The sequence below is a fragment of the Megalobrama amblycephala genome, linkage group LG17, assembly GCF_018812025.1.
Source record: "Megalobrama amblycephala isolate DHTTF-2021 linkage group LG17, ASM1881202v1, whole genome shotgun sequence".
Taxonomy (NCBI): Eukaryota; Metazoa; Chordata; class Actinopteri; order Cypriniformes; family Xenocyprididae; genus Megalobrama; species Megalobrama amblycephala.
In genome coordinates, this window is record NC_063060.1 from 32991341 (window position 1) to 33005253 (window position 13913).

General features: G+C 35.3%; 2 protein-coding genes across 2 annotated transcripts; one reads left to right on the top strand and one right to left on the bottom strand.

The window, feature by feature from the left end:
- Positions 1–114: 114 nt before the first annotated feature.
- Positions 115–5602, bottom strand: toe1 (target of EGR1, exonuclease). The gene is made up of 7 exons (XM_048163749.1): positions 5079–5602; positions 4953–4993; positions 4778–4874; positions 4535–4693; positions 4175–4434; positions 3926–4088; positions 115–829 (listed from the first exon to the last, which is right to left on the bottom strand). Exons 1-7 carry the CDS (start codon positions 5190–5192, stop codon positions 185–187), a joined length of 1479 nt encoding a protein of 492 aa, XP_048019706.1. The 5' UTR covers positions 5193–5602; the 3' UTR covers positions 115–184.
- A 708-nt stretch (positions 5603–6310) lies between these two features.
- Positions 6311–10844, top strand: si:ch73-382f3.1 (uncharacterized protein LOC100151273 homolog). Its single transcript, XM_048163750.1, has 4 exons — positions 6311–6736; positions 6859–7012; positions 9556–9728; positions 9813–10844. The coding sequence occupies exons 1-4, from the start codon at positions 6587–6589 to the stop codon at positions 10185–10187; spliced, it is 852 nt and encodes a 283-aa protein (XP_048019707.1). The 5' UTR covers positions 6311–6586; the 3' UTR covers positions 10188–10844.
- Positions 10845–13913: the final 3069 nt, after the last annotated feature.

Sequence of the window (13913 nt, forward strand, 5' to 3'; positions counted from 1 at the left end):
AAAGTCCAGACCTTCTGCCGTCAGTCTACGCGAGACTATCTAATGCCTAACTGGTCGAGCACACTTTTAAGGATACAGTCTAAATATACATTAAATCAGAAGGGGGAAAATGGAAACCATAGGAAAACTTAGATTTTATTTGTCCAAAAATGTACACAAATTGAAATCTTAAAATCAAAGGTTTCTATGCATTTCCTTCAGGTTTTACGGCAGTGTTTTTCCCCCAAACATAGTCCATCTTGTGCACGTGAGCCTTTGAAGACTTTGAGAAGGTGCTTTTGGCTACATTTAGAGGAACAGACTTGCCACTGAGGAACAGCTTATTGAGACATGTGGGAATGAGAGAAGCAGTGCTGGATTCTTCTTTGTTTTTAGTCAGATTTCTGGCATAAGCAAAAATATACCCAGTCATGAAAGCGTCAAATCCTGCTCGGTGAGTTCCTCCTTCGACTTTCTTCTCTTTTGGTCTATCGGGAGCTTCGGCGGATGCTTCTGGCTGAGATTTCTCATTTCCATTCTCGCTGGCTGTTTTCCCAGGTTCAAACGCATGCGTGGCATCTGTTGGCTCTGTGCTCTCCGTCTTCTCCTGATGTTCAGGGAGGGCTGGTTCAGACATGGGCACTGCCTGGTCCAGTTCAGCCCCTTCAAAGTACAACCTTTTGCCCTCTGGGGAACTGCATGCCTCAGAGGCCCCTTTAGAATCTTTCTTTTTGTTCTTGCGCTTCCGCTTCTTCCTCTTGTCTTCTTTGATCTTCTCATCATGCTGGATTATAAGGTCTGTATCATGTGACATGGTGCACAAAGAGCCATTAGGACACCATCCATAAGCCTAGCAGTAGAGAAGAGCAGAAAACAATTAGCAATGTCACAAAATGTCAGGAATATGATCATGAAGGGGTAAGTAAAATTCAGATCTCTCCTTACTTTTTATATATATTATATATATATAAAATCTCTTCACAAAAATAAACTACTATTCATTACTGATTTTATTTAGATGGTAAATGAAGGCTTCAAAGTAGGAAAAAAAACTGCTCTCATTCAAACAGAACAGATGGAGTAATGACAGAAACATCATCTGGATTTATTTCACACTAAAGGCAAAGGTAAATGCAACATTTATACTGGGTTTATTTAAAATTATTATTATAAATTATAACATTAATCATATTCTGTAAACCATTAAATGATAAATAAACAGTCTAATAATTTTACGTTCAGCCCTAAATGATATCATTCAAATACAATGTTAAATTGCTGCAAAGTACAATAACTGGACTCAATATTGACAATAAAAAGATGCCATTAAAGAAATGTTGGTTACACTTTATTTTTAGGTGTCCTTGTTACAGTGAAATTATACAAATAAGTACTGAGTAATTTTAATTAACAACATGTACTTACTATATAACTAAGGTTAAATTTAGGGTTAATCACATGCAATTATGCATAATTTACTGTTTTTATTATTATATTAAGTACAAGTAAGATGTAACAAGGACACTGTGAAATAAAGTGTTACCGAAATGTTATTTACAACACATTATTTGTCAAAAAAGGCAAACTACAGCTACAGTTTTTATTTTACTATGCAAAAATCATAGAAAAACAAAAAGCTACAACATAATCAGTTGTCTCTTATTTTTGCATGTGTTCATAATTTCTTTGTATGACAACCTAGTCAAAAATTGTTAGCAAAATTTGGCATGTTTCATGTTTCAAAAATAAAACAATTGACTGCCCAACTGAAGATTTTCCTAGGCCGGACGTTACTTTTGGCCACCACTGTGTGTTTGTGTTTGTGTGCAAAAGTTTGTGGTCTGTAAGTTTTTTTTGGTGACACCTTAGTTTAGGGTCCAATTCTCACTATTAACTAGTTGCTTATTAGCATGCATATTACAAGGATATTGGTTGTTTATTAGTACTTATAAAGCACATGTTACTGCCTTATTCTGCATGACCATATTTTAAATCCCTTAAAGGATTAGTTCACTTTCAAATGAAAATTAGCCCAAGCTTTACTCACCCTCAAGCCATCCTAGGTGTATATGACTTTCTTCTTTCAGATGAACACAACCGGAGAAAAATTAATAAATATCCTGACGCATCCAAGCTTTATAATGGCAGGGATCAACGAGTATGAGCTGAAGAAAGTGCCTCCATCCACATCCATCATAAACATACTCCACATGCTCCGGGGGGGTTAAGAAAAGCCTTCTGATCGAAGCGATGTGTTTGTGTAAAAAAATTCCATATTTAACAAGTTATGCAGTAAAATATCTAGCTTCCACCAGACTGCCTTCCGTATTCAATGTATGAAGAAAGTGTAAAAATCTTGCAGTTCAAAAAGCTTACGTTACGTCCTATGCCTTCCCTATTCAACTTACAAAAAAAGTGTAACTGACGCGACTAGTTTACACTTTCTCCGTAAGTTGAATACGGAAGGCAGTCTGGCGGAAGATAGATATTTTACTTCATAACTTGCTATATATGGATATTTTTTTACACAAACGCATCACTTCGCTTCAGAAGGTCTTTATTAAACCACCGGAACCATGTGGAGTACGTTTATGATGGATGGATGTGGATGGAAGCACTTTCTTCAGCTCATACTCGTTGATCCCATTCACTGCCATTATAAAGCTCGGATGGGTCAGGATATTTATTAAAGGTCACGTTTTTCGTGTTTTTTTGAAGCTTTGATTGTGTTTATAGTGTGCAATATAACATGTGTTCATGTTTCGCGTGTAAAAAAACACAGTATTTTTCACATAATTTACTTATCTGTATACCGCTGTTTCCACTGTCATAAAAACGGGCTGATGACTTCCTTGTTCTATGAAGTCCCTCCTTCAGAAATACGAGTTCTGATTGTGCCAGCGGTTCCTGTGTTGTGATTCGACAGCAGCTTAGCGAACCTTGCCCGGAAAGGTCACGCCTCTTACCATAACGTGGAGATGCACGCGCTCAGTGTTATTGTAAACATGTCTTTAATTTTACCCTATCAATTTGAGCCGGAATCAGACCCGGTGATTGGACTGCGGGATGAAAATAACAGCGTTTCGATGACATGGCGACAAACACACTCTATAAACGCAACTCTTGTGTATTCCTGTGGGCGGAGGTTAGTCAAAAAACTGTTTTAGTGACGTCATTAAAGAAGGAAGTAGAGGGATGTAGTCCAAACTGACCGTTCGATGTAGGCGACTTCTGTTAAATAAAATATCTCGCTTGGCATTGAACTTTGAGCTTTAACATTTTACAGATTTTATTTATACTCTAACAACAACATTACACACTAACTAAAATTTGAAACATGGGATCACGAAGAACGGGACCTTTAAAATATCTCAGATTGTGTTCATCAGAAAGAAGAAAGTCATATACACCTAGGATGGCTTGAGGGTGAGTATGGGCTAATTTTCATTTGAAAGTGAACTAATCCTACCCAATACCTAAACTTAACAACTACCTTACTAACTATTAATAAGTAGTAATTAGGAGTTTATAGTTAATAGTATTGGAATATAAGTGTGACCGATTTTTTTTATGTTTTTGAAGTCTCTTGCTTATCAAGGCTGCAAAAATACAGTAAAAAGTAATATTATGAAATATTACAATTTAAAATAACTGTTTTCTATTTTAATATACATTATGTAAAGCTATGTTATGTTGAAAACTGCTGTGCAGCTTAATATTTTTCTGAAAAACGTAATATGTTATTCTTTGATTAACAGAAACATAAAAAAACAGCATTTATATGAAATAAAAAAATTTTATTGTCACTTTTTTCATTAATTTAAAGCTGAATAAAATATTAATTAAATATTAAATATTAAATATTAATTTCTTTCAAATAATAATAAAAAAGCTCTTACTGACTTTTGAATGGTAGTGTATAACCCAATGAATCTGAGGAACTCACAGAGAACTGAACACAGATGTTGAGGGCACCATCTTGATTCTGGCTCTCCAAGCAAGGCCTGAAGTCAATGTAGCTCTGCATGTTGCCTGTATATTTACAAAACTCCAGGAACACATGACTCCCATTACCACCTCCTTCAATGGCTCTGCTATTTTGCAGCTTACTGTGGAGGAAAAGAAAATACAGTAAAGTTCATGTACTGAACAGACATGTAATTTTTTTTTTTATTATTATTATTATTACACATACCACTTCTTATAGGCATATTCCAGGTATGAGGCTGTAAACCGCAGCTCATACTCTGTTGCATACTTAGTGTCATAGATGCCTGAAGGAAACATCTGGGACAGATCGGCAGTGAAGGTGCCCAGTCGCTCAGGTAAATGGGCATAGAAGCACTGGTACAAGAAGACCATGTCTATCAGCCCATTATGGACCACCAAGGGCTTGTTGGCCCTAAGCAGTTCTACAAACAAGGACCGCATGTTTACCCCATGGGCATCACCTCCCTAAAAGAAGCACAAAACACACTTAAGTCTCTGAAGCTCAAACCTCTACATCTTTATTAAACATTCTATCAACGTTTTTCTTATAGTCAGTCATACTCACTTTATCATTCCCCTTGTAATAAGAAATGCCTTCAGCATATTGTTTGTTGAAGTCAAATCCATGTTGCACAAGGAACTGCACTGACTGAGGTTCAATGATGTATTCCTCTGAGCAAAGCAAAGTTAGATTGTAAATCTGGACCATGTATGTGCTGTCAGCCTGGAAACAGGAAATGAATAAGAATCAATGCAATATCCATTTATAAATTCAGAGGGGAAATAAATGTTAATCAAAGATACTTACTTTGTTGTCAAGCTCTTTATAGCAAGCAAACCCCAATGAAAGTATAGATCGTGTGCGGGCTGCATGGCATATGGCTTTGTATCTGTCTTCAATGGATCTTTAAAGGCAAAAAATAAACATCACCACTTTTCCAGTCATTTATTATATTGGATAAGCATTTCATAACACAACATACTCAGCCAGAAGTGCTTTCCTTGATCCAAGACCACTCAGTTCCTAAAAGAGACCACATACATGAATCATCTTGTTCCATTAGGGAATTAAACATGAGTTTTTGAATAAAGAATGTGTTTTATCTCACCGTATCAATGGCGATGAATGAAGATGTTTTAATGGCTAACACCATTGCTGCCCATAACTCCTTAAAATTGTTTCCCTGCACATCTATAACTGGGACTATCATTGAGGATGACATTTTGAGACAGCAGATTTTCTTATTGGTCTTTACTGCAGAAAATTACCTCTCTAAACGTCAACATATACATTATATACAAGTGAAACAAAATAATGAAGCTGTCAATGAAGATACTGTAGACGGAGATTCAAACAAAACATAACCAAATATAACTTATCTATAATGTATCTGATACCACTATAATAATTGTTTGGCTTTCGCGTTTCCCCGACTGTTTCTATATTAATTCAAATTCGTAAATGTGTTGCAAAAACTTTCATAAGTTCAATCGCCTGTGTAACATGTGAGCATGTGTGTTTTCTTTCCGGTTGCAGTTTCTTCTATGCTTTATGGCAGTTGCCATAATGTTCGTGTCCACCACCTGCTGGATTGGGGGTGAAGCGTTACTTTTGAATGGACCCTTGAAAACAATATTTTGGAGTTTTTTTCTTTTGTTATTTGAGCAAATTGGAGCACACACACATATATATATATATATATATATATATATATATATATATATATATATATATATATATATATATATATATATATATATATATATATATTTAATGCAGTCTCCCATTCACCGCTATGTAAGTTTAGCCATAAGTCATAAATTACCTTCTGTAATACTGTAAAAAACATGAGTACGTTTCGAACATAAGAACACAAAATACAAAAAAAACCCAATACAATATAAAAATACAATGTTATACAAAAAGCTTTTCAAATTTATGTAACTGCTCATGTGTTAACTTTTTTTGTTTGTTTTATTGTTGTTGTTCACATTCTCTGAACTGTTATAGGCAATGATGCTGTGTAATTTTTAACTGTTATTACTGAACTAAATACAATAATAAAAAAAATACTATTAATCCGAACACTATTTACTATTAATATACTATTAATGAGCTTAAAATGAGGAATGTATGGCGTACTGCAATGGTAAAAACTATTTTGAACGATTGTTTTTCATCGTTAATTAAAAAAAACATAAGACAAACTATTATTTTAACTAATTAATATATATATTTGTCACAATTTATGTGTGTTGCGCATAAAAAACTATTTACTTTATATACATTTGCTAAATGTGAACGAATTTTATACAGGCAAAACTAAAGTCAACTCTCACATAATACGTAATCAAGTCGCCTACCGGCGCCATTTTGGCTCAAACAAACTCTGCATTTCACTTACTAGTAAAATATACTGGCATTTTCTGCTCAATTCATTAAAGAGACCGCCCGTAAAGTCATCGCTTGCATCTGCTAAAACAAGTGCTATCTCTTTTTCTGACGTCTAGAGTCTCTTTAATAATACACCTGCTAAGTCCTCTGCTAGCAAACCGCTACGTGTCATTGTTGTTTTGGCCAGATGGTAAGTTAAACATTTGGCGAATATAAATAAAAATGGGTGGATGCTCCGCTCCAAACTGCTCGAACTCCACAACTATTGGAAAGCAGCTCTTTCGCTTCCCGAAAGACCCCGTGCGCATGAGAAAGTGGCTTGTAAACTGTCGGCGTGACTTTGTACCAACTCCCTGCTCCAGACTGTGCCAGGCAAGTGAAAAGCATGCCAGTATTAAATTCTGCAGAAGAAAACAATTAAGTCATTCTTCTGGTATCCTCTTGGTATAACTGTATATCTATATTCTTGCCATAAAGCTTTATTTCCATGACAGGACCACTTTGAGGAAAGCCAGTTTGAGGAGATCGCCAGATCACCAGCAGGGGGAAGGAAACTCAAACCAAACGCAATCCCCACACTCTTCAATGTACCCGACCCTCCCTCTCCTGTCACCCCTCAAGTAGTGTTACCTGTTAAAAATGAGCCAGGTAAAGTTATTATAATGGTGCCCCTAAGGGGACAAGGTAATAGAGAAAATATGAGATTGGAGGAAAAATTATATTTCAATGCTATTCTGCAATGTAATTTTTGCACTGGCAAAACTTTTGTGTTCCTTTGCAAAGGTATTGTGTTTCCCAGAGAAGCGTTGCGTTCTCCCACAAAACTTTTACGTTCTCTCACAGTGTTGCGTTTCCAGTATAATCTTTCCATTCGCTCACAAAACATTTGTGTTCTCTAGCAGAAGTATTACGTTTTCTCACAAAATATTTGCATTCTTTGCTGAAGTATTGCTATCACCCAAAATACTTTGCATTCACTCGCAAATCTTTGGTGTTCTCTAGCAAAAGTATTGCATTTCCCTGAGAAACTTTGCATTTGCTCACAAAACATTTGTGTTCTTTTGCAAAAGTATTGCGTTGCGTTCCCCCAAAATATTTTGCCTTTGCTCGCAAAACTTTTGCTTTCTCTTGCTAAAGTATTGCATTTCTGCCGAGAGACTTTGCAAAAGAATGCAAAAGTTTTGCGAGCAAATGCAAAGTATTACATTTCCCTGAGAAACTTTACTTTCTTTTGCAAAACTGTTGCGTTCTCTTGCAGTATTGCATTTTCCCTAGTAACTTTGCATACGAGATGCTTTGCGTTTGCTTGCGAAACTTAGTAGTACATTTGACTGTGTAACTTGGCTTTTGTTCTCGAAACTTTTTCATTCTCTAACAAATGTATTGCTTTTCCCTGAGAAACTTTGTATTCGTGCATTAAAAGTTTGTGTGCTCTCGCAAAAGTATTGCGTTTCCCCCAAGAAACTTTGCATTCGCTCACAAAAAAGTATTGCATTCCCTCGAGATATTTTGTATTTTCTTGTGAAATTTTTACTTTCACTTGCAAAACTTTTACGTTCTCTAGCAAAAGTATTGGATTTCCCTGATAAACTTTGCATTCGCTCACAAAACCTTTGCATTCTTTCACAAAAGTATTGCATTCCCTTGAGGGTCTAGCTAGCCTCTGTTTTGTTTGACAACACTTTGAACGTCAACAGGAAGTTACTCCACCCAGGATTGCTTAGAGCACCTTTAACTCTATTATAAAAAAAACCTGACAGGAACATAAATCGGCGCCAATGGTTTCCAGCATTAATTTCCAGCATTCAAATAGTTGTTCCTCCCACCTCATGTTCTACCAGGGCTCTGTATATTTGAGCCATTTCCCTGAAAATTTTATTTAAAAAAAAATGTTAAAAGCAACAAATGTATTTATTTGTATATATTTGAAAACCTCCTTTGATGTGAATTATTCGGTAATACGATATATCACGATAATGAATATACACAATATTGCTATCGTGGGCAACTCAAAATACCATGAATTATTATTTATTACGAATTATTCTATTTTTTATTTTACATTTTAAGATTACTTTACCTATCAACCGTATGAAATCCACAACACCACTGTATGCGGCGTCAAAGAGGCACGCGCACTATGTAAACAAACCCAGCGTGCATGAGAAGCAGAACGAGTGAAAGAGATGCGCTGAATGAAAGTTCACGTTCACTCTCTGACAGCAGAAATGCAGCGGTTACCCCGGAAACCCTGTTAACAAAGCAGCTGCGGTACTACAGTATTTAAAATGCTTCAAACAGCCATTCATATTTTTTTTTTTTGTATTCGCAATGTTGTTCATCACAGCACCAAATACTTAATACATACTGGCTATTTATTTTCAAACTTAAACATATTTATATTTTAATATGGACTACAACATGCCCTATAATGATTGAACATTTTCTGATTATTTGTTATTGTTCAGTAACACTTGATAACATAAGGCTTCAATAGTTAACATGTTAATTCATTATTACCAAACTGACAATGAAAAAATACTTTTATTATAGCATTTATTAGCATCTAATAGCAATTTTAGTTAATGTTAATTTCTAGTTAATGTTTATTAACATTACTAAAGTCAAAAGTTGTAATTATTATTTAATGGAGCTATAACTAACAATGATCAGTTTTATTTTTTTAACTAATATTAATAAAAAATAATACCTTCTGTAACAAATGTAGCTATTGCTCATTCTTAATCTTAGTTAATGCATTAACTAACGTTAAATAATGAGACCTTATATAGTGTTTCCTGTTGTTCTTTATAATTATTTTGCACTTTAATCTGCTTGAAACATTTTACTTTATAATTTCTGTACTGTTATTGTATTTAAATGTTCTGAGTTTTTTTTATACGTAAGAAAAAGAGTTCTTAAACCTGTTATACTATCACAACACTTTTTTCGCAACTTATTTGACCGTGATAAAAGCTTAAGCAATTATCGCAACATGAAAATCTGATACCGTCACATGCCTAGATGTGAATGCATCTGTAAGTAATTAAAAATTATTTTATCATTTATTTGTGATCTGTTAAACTTTATACAGCACTGGACTATATAATATGAGTAATTTTTGGATTAACAATCCCTTTAAGGTCACTTTTTTTTGTTGCATATAAATATGAATTATGTTTTTATTGTAGTGGAAAAGGACTTGAACATGGGGGATCATGGTTATGCCCGCCGACAGCCCCCTGTGGATTCAGAGGAGGATGGAGTTCAGAGGGCAGAGGAAGAGCGACCCTGTTCTCTCTGCCAGCATTATAAAACCAAGCTAGAGCAGCAACAGCAGCACACAGTCAGACTACAGAGAGAGGTAACGTTCATTCCTATGAGTCATAAGAATATTAGCGATTGAAAACACTGGTAACATTTTGTCATTTCTGTTTTTTTTACACAGGCAGAGGAGATGAAGAAACGTCTTTACAAACTGAGTAAAATAGAAAAGGGGCTGCAGGTGTTCTTGTTTGAGGATCAGATTCGTGCCCTAACATTAGCCAAACGTTCTCGGAGGGCAGTGTGGTCCCATGACACTTTACTGACAGCCCGAAAAATCCGCTGTGCAGTAGGGGTTAAAGGATACGAGTACCTCAGGGAACTGGGCTACCCCCTGCCTTCTTACAGGACGCTGTGCAATCGCCTGGAGCCCAAAATGATGGTGACCACAAGTATGCAGGACGAACTGGCAGAGCTTGGCCTGGGCATCATAACAGCTTGTGACAGTCCAGAGGGCAACGTGACGAGCGATGAAGGACTGATTGGGGTCATGACCTGAAACACGGTGTTTGTAAGAAACTGCACTGATGCTTAACTGTTAAACCAGCCAAAGGCGAAACAACGGCAGGACTCACAGATGATGTTTGTTTACTGGTTTAAGTTATTTTAGGTTGTTGTTTTTGTTGTTGTTGCATTTTAAAACCTTTTGCATAAATACCACAACAGTCTGGAGCTGATTCACTATTAAATGTAAAGAAATATGTCGGTCTTGCTACGTCTGGCTGTGTAGTTGCACTCCCTTGATGCAAATATTGCACCTTTTATACATATTGAGAAAATTTAGGTGGAATAATTTCAGCTGTTAACAGACACATGAAATGTGCCCTGAAATCCAAATGTTGTTACTCTGTACTTGATTTTTGCTACTGAGACAAAGATATTAGAGAAGATCATGCTTCTTTCTGTGAGAGGAAGGTGAAAAATTAGATTGGGTAAATGTTATAATTGACGATATGACTGTCAAAATAGCTATATTAAATTGGTATATTGGTAGTGGTGCTGTTTTAAAGTGGTGTAAATCTGGTTTATGATGTGTAGTGAAGGAATTTAGCAGCTAAAGACTGCACATATTTATAGACCCACCACACAAATGATTCATGCAGCTGCCAAACAGAGAGTACTGATCTGAATAATAAACTTCTGTCTGCAAACCAGAGTTCCTGTTTTTATCATTTGTATTCATTTAGTCAAGTGTCTTATTTTATGTTCCAGTAAAGAAAGTCGTACAGGTTTGATCGACATGGTGACGGAATCTTTTTATTTTTTGGTGGACTATCCCTTTAAGGCAAAGTTTTTTTACTGAGATGTTCACACACAAACACATTATTAAAGACATTTGAGGAACATGTAGGGATTAAAGCACTTTAAATAAATGAAAAATATATATATTTTTTAAAAAATGGATATCGATCTTTTTCAGGTTAGAGTGGGCGCGGTAAATTTAATGTGTGACGTCTGGTGTCATTCGCTTCCGGTTATTTTTAGTTGTACTACAAAACAGCTTGTTATGCTGCTTAATATTGAAAATTGGTATTTCTTACCATTATTTTGATGCATTGTCTTAATTCTAAACACGCTGGTTTGTGGCGCAAACAGTTTTGGGCCATTCCACCCAATGGGTAACATTTGCTTGTTGAAACTCTTCAAAATTAAACTTTATTTTTTTATATTTATTCAACACTGAATCTAATACTACACATATTTAACTATTCAAAATTCGTATTGGTCAATCTCAGGCAACTTGCAGAAGATGGATGCATGTTTTCTCAGCCCTGTTACCAAAACTCATGTGCCATTTAAAAAGCATGTTTAAAAGCATGTCAATTAATTCCTTTGTATTCACCTCAAGAAAGTGTTTATTTTAAAGAAATGGTTGGTTATTTGTTCAAATAACTGATATTTGTGACAAAAAATCACTTTATATTAAGGCAAGGTGTATTTTAATAAAAAACGCAAAAAAATTTTTTTTAAAAGAAGACAGAAGCCTCAAGTATACCTTTTTTTTTAAATAATTTAATTTATTTAACAGTTGTATAAATGATGGACCAAATAAAACTGATAAAAACAGTGGTTTAACTTTATTTTTTAGAAAAATAAATAAATTTAGTAACAGGAATGAACACTTTGTAACAGGAATGAACACTGGGTAACAGGAATGAGTGTCCATATGTGTGTGAGAAAGAGTGTGTGCATAGCCGTGTATGCATGTGTGTGAGTGAGATTTCTGTGTTGAAGGGATGTGCTATGTGCTCGTAGTACATCACAGCGAAGGAGGTGGAAAGAGAAAGAAGGAGAGAAAAAACAAAAAGGGGGGGGAAGAAAGGGTTGCGGGTGTGTTTCCCTCCTTCCCTTGCAGTATGCTATGGGTGGGTGTTTCTGGCAACTGCATAGTATAGGTTCTCTCCATCTTCTACAAAAGATAAGAAAGAGAAAGACAAAAAGATTAAGTCATTTGTGGTGGAGTGGCTCCCTGCAAGTATGGTATTCACACTGTAAATCTAATCCTAAAAGTCTACAATTTAAGTAATTTCAACTGTAAAACTCATGATACAGGTGAATAGTATTATATCAACTAATATTCACAAAATTAAATCAACAAAACAGAGGACTCTATTAATTCCTCTTACTTTTACTCACTCCTGTTATTTTTCATATGAGTAACAGGACTGAAAGTAACAGGATTGAGTTTTTAAGCAAAAAATGATCAAATACACGACATATGGCAACATGGGGTACATGCTAATAGCATGAGGACACTAAGCAAATGCTAGTGACTTACCTAAAGTTAATATTTTTAAAATAAACAAATAACATCTAAGAAATAATTTAGGTATCAGGACAGTATGTTGAGATTGACCTTCTCAGTCATAGTTACAATTTCATCAATTATACAGATATTAAAGGTGCCCTAGATTCAAAATTTGAATTTACCTCGGCATAGTTGAATAACAAGAGTTCAGTGGAAAAGACATACATACATTGAGTTTCAAACTCCATTGCTTTCTCTTTCTTATGTAAATCTCATTTGTTTAAATGACTTCCGGAAAACATGCGGATCTCAACATAACACCGACTGTTACGTAACAGTCGGGGTGTACGCCCCAATATTTGCATATGCCAGCCCATGTTCCCAACATTATGAAAGGCATTAGACAAGGGCAGCCAGTAACGTCTGGTTCTGCACAGGTGAATCAACAGACTAGGTAAGCAAGAACAACAGTGAAAATGGCAGATGGAGCAATAATAACTGACATGATCCATGATAGCATGATATTTTTAGTGATATTTGTAAATTGTCTATCTAAATGTTTCATTAGCATGTTGCTAATGTACTGTTAAATGAGGTTAAAGTTACCATCGTTTCTTACTGAATTCACAGAGACAAGAGCCGTTGCTATTTTCATTTTTAAACACTTGCAGTCTGTATAATTCATAAACACAACTTCATTCTTTATAAATCTCTCCAACAGTGTAACATTAGCCGTTAGCCACAGAGCACAGCCTCAAACTCATAGAGAATCAAATATAAACATCCAAATAAATACTTTACTCACATAATTTGAAGCATGCATACAGCATGCATGACGAACATCTTGTAAAGATCCATTTGAGGGTTATATTAGCTGTGTGAACTTTGTAAATGTGCTGTAATATAATCGAGAGCTCGTGTGGCAGGGAGCATGCGAATTAAAGGGGCGGCGCGCTGAAAAAATCAGTGCATAGTTAATGATGCCCCAAAATAGGCAGTTAAAAAAATTAATAAAAAAAAATCTATGGGGTATTTTGAGCTGAAACTTCACAGACACATTCAGGGGACACCTTAGACTTATATTACATCTTGTGAAAAAGCATTCTTGGGCACCTTTAAAATGAGAGGACTTACTTTTGGTCTTCTCATGGCCTGCATAAGATCCAGATGATGCAACTTCCTGTTGAAAATGTGTCATGTGGGCATGTTCCAAGATTTTTAGAGGGGGAAATGTGTGAAGGTAACAGGACTGAGTGAAAACATAGGGACATGACTAAAATGTGTATTTTATATAATATATTATGGATTTTTCATGAAATTTCTTTTTGTTTAGCAAAGATAGTATATGGAGTCACACAACAAGGCAAAAATAATAAGATTTCTGAAAGATTTTAATAACGTTTAGGTTTAGATAGTGGGGACATGCAACAAATGCTATTTTTTAGTGTTCTGAGTAGTTTTTAATAATGTTTTAAA